This window comes from Rutilus rutilus (assembly GCF_951802725.1).
Source record: "Rutilus rutilus genome assembly, chromosome: 16".
NCBI classification, from domain to species: domain Eukaryota; kingdom Metazoa; phylum Chordata; class Actinopteri; order Cypriniformes; family Leuciscidae; genus Rutilus; species Rutilus rutilus.
In genome coordinates, this window is record NC_140224.1 from 4515535 (window position 1) to 4528545 (window position 13011).

Here is a 13011-nt window from a genome sequence, read left to right on the forward strand (position 1 = left end):
GAGGTCATCACCGGACCATCTTGGACTCGGATGACAATGTCGACTTACCCTCCTATCTATCCATAAGTGTAGAATTGTTTTAACTTTGTTCTTTTGCCAATGAGAAGTAGCCAACCTGTATGTACTGTTGTCAATCATGCCCTTGGAAATGGTATAACTGGTGTGAGATTTTGTGTACGGTAGAGTCTCTGGCCTGCGACCCCGTGAGACTTTGACGCCTGGCTCTACCGATGAAACTATTCTTCAGTAAATTTGTACTTATTTGATTGAACCTCACGACTCCGGGTCTTCTTTCATCATATCTGGTCCTGGGTCTTTAAGCTGTTATTCCCTAACACTAGAAACATTGTAAATCATGTTAAACCATGCTAGAACATTGTAAAACGTTTTCAAACTTTCTAGCTAGGCTTTTTCAAGCCAACTTAGTTTTTCTATGAACTTTAACATCTAGTTCAGAATTGTTGTTCATTCTGATTTCAGAACAACAAATATCAAGCCTGTTTTCAAAGTTACAGCTGTTTTATAAAACAAAGACAAGAATGTATTGAAATACTACAAATGTAAAACTGAACTTAAATGATAGCAAAATATGATTTTTAAATAAAGGTCATTGAGAAAATGTTATTTTTTTTTCTTTCTTTTAGACAGGACTTTCATTATTTGTTTAATGAATGTTTATGTACGTTTAATAAATATACAATATTATTATATAGGCATTGATTTATGTATATATTTCATTATTTGACAAACATGTACACAAATTATATGGTAACACTTTACAATAAGGTTCATTAGTTAACATTAGTTAACTACATTAGTTAGCGTCAACTAATAGTGAACTGCACTTATACAGCATTTATTAATCTTTGTTAATGTTAATTTCAGCATTTACAAATACTTTATTAAAATCTTATTAACATTAGTTAATGCACTGTGAACTAACATGAACAAGCAATGAACAGCTGTATTTTTATTAACTAACATTAACAAAGATTAACAAATACAGTAACCAATGTATTGTTCATGGTTAGTTCATGTTAGTTAATACATTAACTAATGTTAATTAATGAACCTTATTGTAAAGTGTTACCAATTATATTTATACACGTACAAATTCATAATTTCAAGTGTAGCTTAATGTTTGTTTTTTGTACTATGTCTATGATCTTCGTTACTTAATTTATATTTGATAAACCTTTTTAAATCAATTACAAAATAATTACAAATGTAAGTATTTTATTTAAATAAGTACTAAAATTATATATATACATTGATATAATAATTTATTTGCTTTGCTAAAAGTGGCATCCACCTCCGACTTCCGGTTATTAGCGGCAGCTGACGTCAGGTGCCAGTGGCAGCTACTTCCTGCTGCCAGCTGCCGATTTTTCACTGAACCCCTACTGGTCGTTGCTCACAGTAAGGCTGTCTTTAAAGGTTATTGTTTAAAATAATTAGGGGTTCAAGCACGAAGTGCTGTGTGTGTGTGTGTGTGTGTGTGTGTGTGTGTGTGTGTGTGTGTGTGTGTAAGCATGCATTATTGAGTTAACATGGAAAAACTGGTTTGCTTTAGTGCAGAAAACTGGTGAAAATCTTTAAAGTTTAAAGTGAAAGTGAGCCAATAAGTGGTCTTCTACTGCCCTCTGCTACCAGAACAGGGTAAATCATGGTAAACCATAATAAATCATGATAAACTATGGTAAATCATGTTAGAATGTGGCATATTATGGTAAATCATGCTAGAACAGGGTAAATCATGGTAAACTATGATAAATCATGATAAATTATGGTAAACCATGCTAGAATCACAGTAAACAATGGTAAATCATACTAGAATGTAGTATATCATGGTAAATCATGCTAGAATATGGTAAATCAAGGTAAACTAAGATAAAATCATGGTAAACTATGTAAATCATGCTAGAATCATAGTAAATAATACTAGAATGTGGTAAATTGTTGTGGGAGGAGCCTATTTTACTAAAATGGCTATAACTCAAGAAGTAAATGAGATATATTCACCAAACTCAGAACACACGTGTATGGGTTCAATTTGAGGTCACAGTAAACAATTTTATGGAGATCGGACCATAGGTGGCGCTATAACTGTTAAAAAGCTTTAAAACCATATATTTCCCATGGTAAACTGCCTGTATTGGCTGTAAACGGTCTTTTCCATCTATTATGTCAGTGGTTACACGCTTGCAAAACTTAATAACTTTTGATGCTTTTGTGCTTAAAGGCCTTAAAGGCCTTAACTGCTTGAACCCCGATAAATGCTGCTTGCAGCTTTAATTATTATAAGTTATTGTTAAAAATAAATTTCCCTGTGGAGAAAATGATTTTATTTCCGGCACCCGAGTGTGGCACTCTATAGAGAAGTAGGCTAAGTTTATTTTTAGATATATTATTTATAAAGCAAAGGTCAGCCAACATTTCTTATTATTTTTATTTTCATTCATTTCATTCATCATTTTACTTTAATACATTGTTTTATTTAATTTGATCAATTGTATTATTATCATTTACTTTTATTACCCCCTAGCATTCCCTTTCAATGATAATGCCTGTTTGTTATTTGAAAAGGTTTAGCCTAGTTTTTTTTTTTTTTTTTAAGATCACAACCAGAGAACTAGTTGACTAGTTGTCGGAACATGTTAAAGTTAACATATGAATCATTATACCAGGATAGGCTACAAAATATGATTATAGCATGCCTAAACTGTTACGAAACTGAACGTGTGTGCGGGGGGAATTATTTTATTTTATTTTATTTTATTTTATTTTTCAAGAAAAAAAAAAATACAATAGTGCAGACACGCATCTTTTAGAAATCTAGAACATTTCCGTGTGCGGGGGGGAATGGCAAGGCGAGCTGCGCAAAAGAGGCGCAACATTGACGTGTAAAGTAACCTCGCGTTGCGTCACAACACAGCGCTTCAAACATGGCAGACAAGAGTAGTCAAGGGGACCTCAAACCTGAAGCCCAGTTTGCAAAGAGAATAAACCCTGTAAAGGAAGAGCTGACGAGGGAACAGTTGCAGTTCATCCAACAAGTGGAGCTGGCGCAGTGGAAGAAGAAAGTCGGCAATCTCCGGGGGCGAAACGTTGCGACAGGACTCGCCATCGGCGCGGTAGTGCTCGGCATCTGTATCCTTTACTACTCTCTTACACAAGGTTATGTCAGTCACAGGCTGATACAGTGCGTTACAACTATCAGATGAGATAGCTGATTATATTGGTAGCCTATAATGAATGAGAGTAATATTAGGTCTTAGATTACTACACGTGGGTGCATTATTACATGATCAACCAATGTGACATAAGTGCTTATGTCATGATGAGCAATGCTTCATCATATTTGTCACATGATCAATCAGACACTTGAATATGTTATTAATCTTCTGGTGCTGTTATTAACTTACGAGATACCCTGTGCTCTTTCAGCCAGTCAAAACAGACCGAACGCCTTACGTGCAACGTTTTAAAATTAAATTAATATCACTGTAAAAAAATTTTTTTTTTTAAAGTTGCTGCCTTCATTTTTATTTATTATAATCACCTTGGATGAAGTCGTTTCAACTTAAATTACAATTAAATTGGCTTAATGAGTTTAATCTTGTTTAACTTATAAAAAAAGTTATAAATTGCTTAACTTATTAAAGCAATGTAAAAACATATATTGTCATAAGTTGTGGATCATTTTTTTTTTTTTTAGTGTACTTTTTTCTATTATACTTTTACTTTATTAGTTTGTGTTTTGTGTCGATTTCATGGTGCTAAACAATATTAAGGCTACCTCTAAATCATGCAACTCATATTTCCTTTTAAAATAATAGAAAAGTTATTTAATACTATTTTTCGATTAATTTTTAAGTTAAACCTAGAACAAAGGAAAGTAAAAGCATTTTGTTAATCTGATTCAATCATACAATTTAATAAAATCAAAAATACTTTTTTTCTGCATCGTGGCTGATTTGTAGATCGTATATTGTCTGAAGGGCCTGCATAAAACTAAAATATCACATCTAACATAAAAGTTTTGGGTAACACTTTATTTTACAGTGTCCTTGTGTTACATGTACTTGCCATAGTAATAATTATGCATAATTACATGCAACTAACCCTCAACCAAATCCTAATCCTACCCTAACCCTATAGTAAGGACATGTAGTTAATTAATATTACTCAGTACTTAAATATATAATTACACTGTAACAATGACACCTTAAAATAAAGTGTAACCAAGTTTTGCATAATTGCATAATAGTTGTTTACGTGTTATATATATATATATTTTGTGTGTGTGTGTATGTACATGTAAGTCTCTTTCGCTCATCAAGGCTGCATTTATTTAATCAAAAATACAGAAATACTGTGAAATATCATTACAATTTAAAATGATGGTTTTCTATTTGAATATACTTTCAAATGTATTTCTTTTCCTGTGATGCAGAGCTGTATTTTCAGCATCATTACTCCAGTCTTCAGTGTCACACGATCCTTCAGAAATCATTTGTATATGATGATTTATTATCAATGTTGGAAACAGTTGATGTTGCTTAATGTTTTTTTTATAACATGTGAAACTTTTTTCAGGATTCTTTGATGAAGAAAAATAAGAAAAGAACAGCTTTTCTTTAAAATAGAAATCTTTTGTAAGAATAAACACTATACCGTTCAGAAGTTTGGGGTCAGTAATTCTTTCTATTTGTTTTGTTGAAATAAATTAATACTTTTATTCAGCAGTGATGTTTTAAATGAATAAAAAGTGATAGTAAACATTTATAATGTTAGAAAAGATTTCTATTATCTTAAATGAAATGAATGAATAAATGCTGTTCTTTTCAACTTTTTATTCATCAATGAATCCTAAAAAAAGTATCACAGACAGGGGCGCCGCTGAGGGTGTGAAAGTCAGAACGATTCTAAGGGCCCACGCACTTTTTGGGGCCCCCAGAGATCGATGTTATTAATGGAATAGGTGCGTGCGGTAGGGGCCCAACCTCATAATCTTTTTTTTATAGGGCCCAAAATTGCTGGCGTCACAGCAATTCACCATGATCACAGGTTCCCAAAAAATATTAGTTTCCACAAAAGTTTCCAACATTGAGAATAACTGAGTATCAAATCATCATATTAGAATGATTTCTGAAGGGTCATGTGACACTGAAGACTGGAGAAATGATGCTGAAAATTATAAAGTATATCAAAATAGAAAACCATTCTTTTAAATTGTAATAATATATCACAGTATTACAGTTTTTCTGTGTTTTTGATCAAGTAAATGCAGGCTTGATGTTCAAAAACATTCAAAATTGTAATGTTTCCAAACTTTTGACCGATACTGTATACACACATATATAATTTAACTTTTATGTTAGATGTGATTAATCACGATTAATTGATTTGACAGCACTATATAAATATGAATAACGTCATTCCAGTACGAACTCTCCAGATCTGTGTGCTGTTTCCCTTCACCAGCCGTCCTCAGATGGCTACACCTTCTACAAAGTATCCCAAGAAAAAATCATGGATGAAATAGATGCAGAAGCAAAAGCACGAGCTCCGAAGACCGGAGCGAACTGAGTAAATCTTCAGGAACTGTCTCACTGACACACATGAACACGCATGAACACCGATGAGCGCGAGCGAGCGCGTGCGCCGGCAGAGGGCGCCACATCCAATCAAATCACTGTATCCTGTTGGACGTCAGACTCGACGAGGAATCCTTCGTTTGTCAAGACAGTTGTTCATCATTTCTATTCGTGTTCGTGGAACCGAATGTCATAATATTCCTCATACTATGAATACTTAAGTAATTCTACTAGTCATCTTGCTTTGCGTGTAAATGCATTCATAATCAGAGTGAGATTAATTTAAATAATAGCCACCTTTTGTTTATGTTTGCCTTTCTTTTCTTTTTTTAATAAACACAATGTGTCCTAAATTATACTGCAGTGTTTAAAATGAATACTCGACCAACATTCATCTTTTTTTATAGCTATTTATTGACTTTAAATGTACAAATATGATTTAGAATAATACATAATCATCATAAGATAGGGAAGGCACAGCATGGCAGTGTTGCATTGCACATTGAAGCGATCGATATAACAGAGCATGAAGTCACATTTATCTCAATCTAAAACACATCGTCTGTGTTTGTGTCTGTAACTGATTTGCTGATGTGGATGCACATATAAAGGCATTCATGATTTTTCACAGTTTTTAATGAGCCATGAATCGGTAATCTTGGGTTGTCATATTAAAGATCTTTTTGGCATGTGTTTGAAACTGAAAAAGTGCAATAGATAATGACAGAAATCCACCCGAAAGTATGAAGCTAAGTTTTTATACAGCATAAAATTAGCTATTTCTGAATGTTTATATTCAGAATTCCTCTTTACATCATGCAAGTAGATGTGTCTCATAAGTTAATTACACACACACAAAAAAAATCACCAAATATTGTACATAATGTTTAAACACTAAGACTACAGAAAAAGCATAAATGTTGAAACTTTGGGCTCAATGTGAAAAATCTGAACATACTGTGTTAATATTACAATGAACATAATGAATGCACTTTTATTGACTGCTCTTTGTAAACATAAAAAAAATCAATCATTTATTAATGACTCTATTGTACAATCCTAGATGGGACTGCAACTTAGGCCAAAGTGCAGTGTGCATATCATTTACACTTTATGGCTGACACTTGCTTTGATTTTTGGTGCAATTATTAAGTCAGTCATACTCAGACTGGTAAAAGTAAAATATATAAGTAAATGTACATAAACTTCAAGGTAAAGACGTTCTGCATCCCGATAGATGAGAATCTCAAAGCTGGAACAATCGATGCAAAAATATATATTTAGTCCCCCCACCCTCGATCTGTTTTTATTTATTTTTATTCACATTTAAACTATTATCATAAAGCAGACCCTATGAGGTGATAGCAGAAATCTTTCTGGACCGGATCTACTGAGTTCATGGAGACTGCTGCGATTCTTGCGTGATGATCTGGTGTTTCTACAGCGCGAACACAAGCAGCAGAACAGAAACAGCAGGGCATCTGTTGATTCAGATGTTTGCCCGTTCAGCAGGTTTTTAGAAAAGTGCAAAAGAGAGAGAGTTAGGAATCATCATCAGTGCTGAGCCTTCAGAGAGTCCCGCCAAACCATCGGCTCTTCACAGAAACGGAAACATCCCTCATGTCAGTCACAGATGAATGAGGTAGTCGGATATAGTCCCGCCAATGTACCAGGATTCTTACTGGTGGGGAAACAGAAGAGAGAAACGTTATTCAGATTTGAATGCATGAAAAGAATAACAAAAAGTGTTTGTTGGGTTCAGCTTTAAGCATCGTAAGATCACGTGCTACTAATTAATCATTGGCGTTGTATTGAATATCCACAATATATGAGTTTGCTGTTGAAATTGTGCACTTTGAGTTTGATTGTCCTTGTCTCGTAACTAATTAAAGCGTTTAAGGTACAATATGTAAGATTTTTGTAATAAAATATCCAAAAATCACTTTCACAGTGTGATATATTTCCTACAGTTGTGTACTTATACTATAATATCCAAAGATTTTTAATTTCAGAGAAATTCCAGTTTTAAATAATGGCTCGTCCATGTTTACTTGTCGCCTGTCAATGACGTAATATCCGCGTTATCCCTGGTTTCCGCTCGTACTGCCATAGTAACCATGGCGACAGACGTGGACAAGTCTAGCGGCACGCTCACGCTGTTGTTGTTTCGTTAAAACATTATGGACCATGGCAAGCAGACTTCGGGACAAAAGGAGAACTAAAACGAGGATCAATATTGGCGTGGCGGTTTCGAGAGCTTCACGTCCGTGACAAACTTCGACTTGACAGAGATGCAGTTTAGTGTGATAGTGTAACGTTAGACCAAGTGAAACAGCGCTGCGTTACCTCACAAGTTTAATTAGTCAAATAATGACCTGTGTAAGTAGTACTTCAGCACTTGAGGGTAGTTCAGTAGAATTAATTGTCCTTATTCCTTTATATCCGCGGGACTCGCGTGTGGCGCTGATATCTGTCTCTCATTAGCACTCGCAGCCCTTCTTCACACCACAGTCATGTTAAAAACATCAATGTATTCACTCATCCATAAACATTATTAGATCCATCAGCTTGACGACAAGATCCATAATTCCGCTTATGCGTCATCAACCTAGGCCTTTGTTATTGTAAGAGGTTAGCGACCCCTAGTGGCGAAAAAAAAAGACATATTGTAGCTTTAAGACAGATATGTTTCTACATCGATAGCAGAAATGCTGTTAAAGTTGGTAAGTTTGATCCATTTCTGTGAAACCGTTCAAACTGCCTGTTTCTAATCAATTCATTTAATTCACTCCTTGTAGCATTTTTCATGTTTTAGTAAATGTGCATGTAGGCAAATATTGCATTGTTATATCGGTGCATATAAATGATAATAATTTAGTGAAAGACAATAAGAAAAACGTCTTAATCATTTCCTACAATCTAATAAACACGCAAAATCGCTGTGAAAATACAGACCGGAAGTCAAAGGACAACGAGCGCAGCGCTGAAAAGGGGCGGGGCTACATAAGGTCTATACATTACTATTAAAATGTTCACAAATGTCAGCGCTATTTGCGAAGGTAAATAAATTAAAATTTTATATAAAAAAATATATATTTTGAAATGACATTTTTCCTTTTATGTTTGTCTAAAATAGTCAACACTGTGTAAATCAGCATTGCAGGAATGTTTATTGCATTAAAGGTGAAGGTAATTAATGATTACTCATTAAGCCCTGTGCTGAATGTAATGCATCATACCATTCTTGTGAAATCAGCAGCGAAAGTCACTCCTTTAGCCGGCCGGGAATCTTCCTGGGAACTGCTGCTACTGTTGCCGCTCAGGGAGTTCTTCCTCATGATCCCTGTGGGCCAATCACAACACAGCAAGATGTTAAACATTTCATTTAATTAAACAATTGCTTATTCAGCCCCACCTAAAACCACTAATACGACTCTCTACTAAAAGCCTATGAAGACAGCATAGACACAAAAGATGCTCCAAAAGGTACTAAGGCAGGACCCTATCTTTGCAGGGATATGCAAATACCCTATCTTAGCAGCATTTGCATTTAAAGGGACAGACACAAAACGAGGCGTTTTTGCTCACCCTCAAAAAGTGACAACTTTAACATGCTATATAAAAATATCTGTGGAGTATTTTGAGCTAAAACTTCACACACACACTCTGGGGACATCAGAGATTTATTTTACATCTTGTGAAAAGGGCATTATAGCACCCCTTTAAAAGGCAGCTGCCTGTGTAGGTGGTAAACAGCGACATTTTTGTGTTCATTTTTGGAAAAGAGTCTGAGAACCTGCTAAAGGCAGAATGTCGAGTCTCTGGAGGCTGTTTCTGCGAGACGATGGGAAGTTTCCTCCTTTAGACATGCGACGCTGGCGGCTGGAGAGCATGACTGCTGGAGACACTATACAGGGAGGAGGAATCTTCCCCATCTTACAGTATAGTTCCTCTATCTCTCGCTTCTGCAGCGCCTGTAGAGACTGAACCTCACACAGATGCCTGAGGGAGAGAGAGACAGGAGGATTCACAGGAATTAGGGCTGTCTGCATGACTAAGGCAAACATCATAATCACATAATCACTGTCATAAAGACTCTTTTATAATCCTATAGTAATTTTTTTCATGATAGTGAATTATTTCCTGCAAAGTATACGATAACACTTCATTTAAAGCCTTTATATGTAATGCATTATAAAAAGTATTTTTAATGCATTAATTATGTCTTGTAATGCACCTTATAGTGCATTGTACGATCTCATGAATAATTGTAAACACGGTTATAATACTTCTGTTTCTAACTTCTGTTAGAAAGTATAAAGCATTAAAACACAACAAACAACCAATTTTAGATGTAACAAGAAATCTGCAGAGATTATAACTCATTTAAACTTTGGTTACAATTATTTATGAAAAAAATATAATGTATTACAATGTACATTATGAATACCCTTATAATGCATTATACATAAAAGCTTTAATTAAAATGTTACCAAGTATAATATATATATATAATGTATACTTTGCTGGAAATAAGGTTGCTTTGCTTTTGATATCAACATTTTAGATACCAGTGAAATTTCACAAGCAGAACTAATACTAACTAATGCATGTAAAAAATAGTCCTCAAACTATTCTTAAAAAAGGTCAACATTCAGTAATACAAGAAAAAAAATGACAAAAATTAAAAGAAAAATACAATAGAAAAAAAGATTACATTTAATTAAATGAACTGAACAATGCTTTCTAAAAGTATAGAAGTCAGCCTACTTTAAACAAATGTAATAAATCAAATGTAAATACTAAAAACTCCATAGTCTCTATATGAATTAAATATTTATTCTAAAGTATTACTGCTAAAGTTATTCAGTCAAGAGCAGAGAGTGTTTTCTCATGCTGTTTGATTAATATGAACAGAACAGACATCAGAAAGTACATTAGACTATATACACTTTGAACTCTTTTTAATATCAAGCACGTCCCAACTGCATATTACGGCAGTAACATTATATTATTTGACAGATTTGGGCTTTTATGGGGGGGCGAAAGCACACTGCTTTAAAGGAAAGAAACCGAACGCGGCACAATAATCTCGATTATGGTGTTTTAATAATCCTTGGAAGCCAAAATCGAAAACTAAAATTCGATGAATCGCACAGCTCTAAGAGAAATACAATAAAACACAGAAGTTTGAAAGTGCCTTACTTCTCCCTCAGCTCCTGCAGCTCCTCCCACATCTCTTCATCCTCGCTCTCTGATTCGTCGCTGCTCAGGTAGGAGGAGCTTCGCGTGTAGCTCATCCACAGGTTGTGGAAAGGAGTGGCATACGGAGGACTGGTCGTGTTTCCATCCCACACTCTCCCCTCTGTGTCCAGAGCCACAGAAAAACCACTGTCCACCGACGTTCCCATCAGACCCGGGCCACAATCCGCCCTGCGTCCCTTCTTCCTCCTGTGCTTTATCATCTCATCACGATCATAATCATCATTCTCCTGCTCTCGCTCATCGATCTGTCCCTCTCGGGCCTCTTTTCGGTTTCTCCCCGTCTCGGGCTGGCCAGCAGGACTCAAATCACGCCGAGCCTCACAGGTTTTCGCTGGATTTTGATGTAAAAAAGAGCACGCAGGCTGATCCAGCGACCTGATGGCATCATCCCGAGGGACGACAGGTTCACTGGGTGGAGTTTGACTTTCTGTGTGTCTGGCGGGAGCAGGAATCTCTTTACTGGGGGACACTTGAAAACGGCCCACAGTCACAGTACACTTCGGCTCTGTGAGAAAAAATGGAGAAATAGAAAAGGTGGAAAGAGTTGTAAAAGACTGCAAACATACCTGTAAATCCTCTCACGCATGATATATGTCACCTGACCTCATAATCACATTACATTCGAGTGACGTCCAGTTTTCATCATGAAAATAATGTGTTCATTTAATCCTCTGCTGGTCTTTGGGCATTTTAGACTGAAAGATTTTACATTTTTAATTTTTTTAATTGTTTTACTTCATCGGAATGGTGCGAAATTTGGTGACTTTAGTAGCACTTGCTATATGAAAACACACACACACACATACACACACACACACACACAAATGTGGGCATGATTACAAAATGGTCTTAAAAATGGTCAGTTACCACAATAAGAAATGAATGGGAAATACAAAAATACAGAGGAGGTTTTATGGGGAACAATTAGCCATGATAAAGTAGTCTTTGATGATGTCTTAATATAGACTTAAGATTTAATATAGAATTAAGATTTCATTATTTTAATTTTAACTGTACTGATTGAAAATAATTCGTTTTTTCTTTTTTTTCCTTCTTTTTTTTTAATTACAATATTTGGATTATTAAATTATTAGCATAATTTAGAGGTGAATATAGTCTAGTGTCATGAAATCCCCTCAAAATACAAAATATTAAAGAATAAACATCATTGAAACACGTATTGTCTTTGGTTTTGACCGCCGAGGATCACAAGTGTGACGCCTGAAGGTTAATTTCAATTTTGTGTAAAAATGTCCAATAATGAGTCAAAGAAAGAGATTACAGCTGTAATATTCTGTCACACAGGAAATAAAAAGACCCAGTCGAGAGCATTGCATTGTGGGATACAGTCTTCTGCAGTGTGGTTTGGCTATATACTGCTCAATTTGTCAAATGTAGCAGGCCATCAAACTATGAACAGTATAGTCTACATACAGTACAAACAAATGAACCAGAACATCAGCCAAAACCAATTAAACGTTAAACAATTTGTGACTCATTAGTTTGTCATTGTCTGCAAAGAGTTAAAATATTTTATATAAATTTGGATTAAAATGCACAATAATATTTACCTCAATGTGCATAATCCTAATGCAGCTAAATGTCTAGTGTTGTTTCACATTTTCCTTTTTTAAATATATGACAGTACTGTATACTGTAAGACTCAGTAAGTATATCCCATTCCGAACACAGCCAAAATAGCTCCGGTTTTAGGAACACATAAAAGCTGTGGACCAAGAAACAAACAAAAAAACACTTTGGTTGCGCAAGAACTCGCCAGGCTTATTTAATAGGTGTCCACAAACCCTCTGTGAGTGCAAGACCATATAACCATGCAACATTATACAACCACATTCTGTAAGCAGAAAGCCCTATGTGCACCAGGTGGTGTGTTACGTGTGTTTGTGTTTAGGGGTCAGTATCTTACCAGATGGTAAAGAGATGTCTTGGCCCTGTGAAGTTCTGGTACTCTCTCCTGAGACCAGAGGAGACAATGATCTGGGACTGGATGACGACACCTTGGAGAGAAAGACTGTTTCATTCAGGAATACTTCCACATCTGGGTTTCATAACCGAGGATGAACACATTTAAAGGTACATTAGCAATGTTAGCTATTGACATTCAGTGATATAAAACGTGCTCAGA

The 13011-nt window shown here is 35.2% G+C and overlaps 2 protein-coding genes across 2 annotated transcripts in view; one reads left to right on the plus strand and one right to left on the minus strand.

Annotated features, from left to right (window-relative positions):
• The first annotated feature begins 2910 nt into the window (after window positions 1-2910).
• coa3a (cytochrome C oxidase assembly factor 3a) lies at window positions 2911-6011 on the plus strand. The gene is made up of 2 exons (XM_084434476.1): window positions 2911-3150; window positions 5498-6011. The coding sequence occupies exons 1-2, from the start codon at window positions 2946-2948 to the stop codon at window positions 5590-5592; spliced, it is 300 nt and encodes a 99-aa protein (XP_084290602.1). The 5' UTR covers window positions 2911-2945; the 3' UTR covers window positions 5593-6011.
• A 1130-nt stretch (window positions 6012-7141) lies between these two features.
• Window positions 7142-13011, minus strand: part of wnk4a (WNK lysine deficient protein kinase 4a) — a 66877-nt gene continuing 61007 nt past the window's right edge. The window contains exons 17-21 of the mRNA XM_084434443.1: window positions 12793-12883; window positions 10806-11370; window positions 9397-9602; window positions 8840-8943; window positions 7142-7281 (exon numbers count right to left, since the gene is read on the minus strand). Coding sequence (XP_084290569.1) covers window positions 7279-7281; window positions 8840-8943; window positions 9397-9602; window positions 10806-11370; window positions 12793-12883 — 969 coding nt within the window. The 3' untranslated portion in view covers window positions 7142-7278. The remainder of the gene's footprint in view (window positions 7282-8839; window positions 8944-9396; window positions 9603-10805; window positions 11371-12792; window positions 12884-13011) is intronic.

Excerpts from the sequence above, each read along its gene's own strand:
- coa3a (XM_084434476.1), top strand. The coding sequence starts at position 2,946 with ATGGCAGACAAGAGTAGTCAAGGGGACCTCAAACCTGAAGCCCAGTTT. Across the intron at positions 3,151-5,497 it reads CGCGGTAGTGCTCGGCATCT|ATGGCTACACCTTCTACAAA; the intron begins GTATCCTTTACT and ends AGCCGTCCTCAG.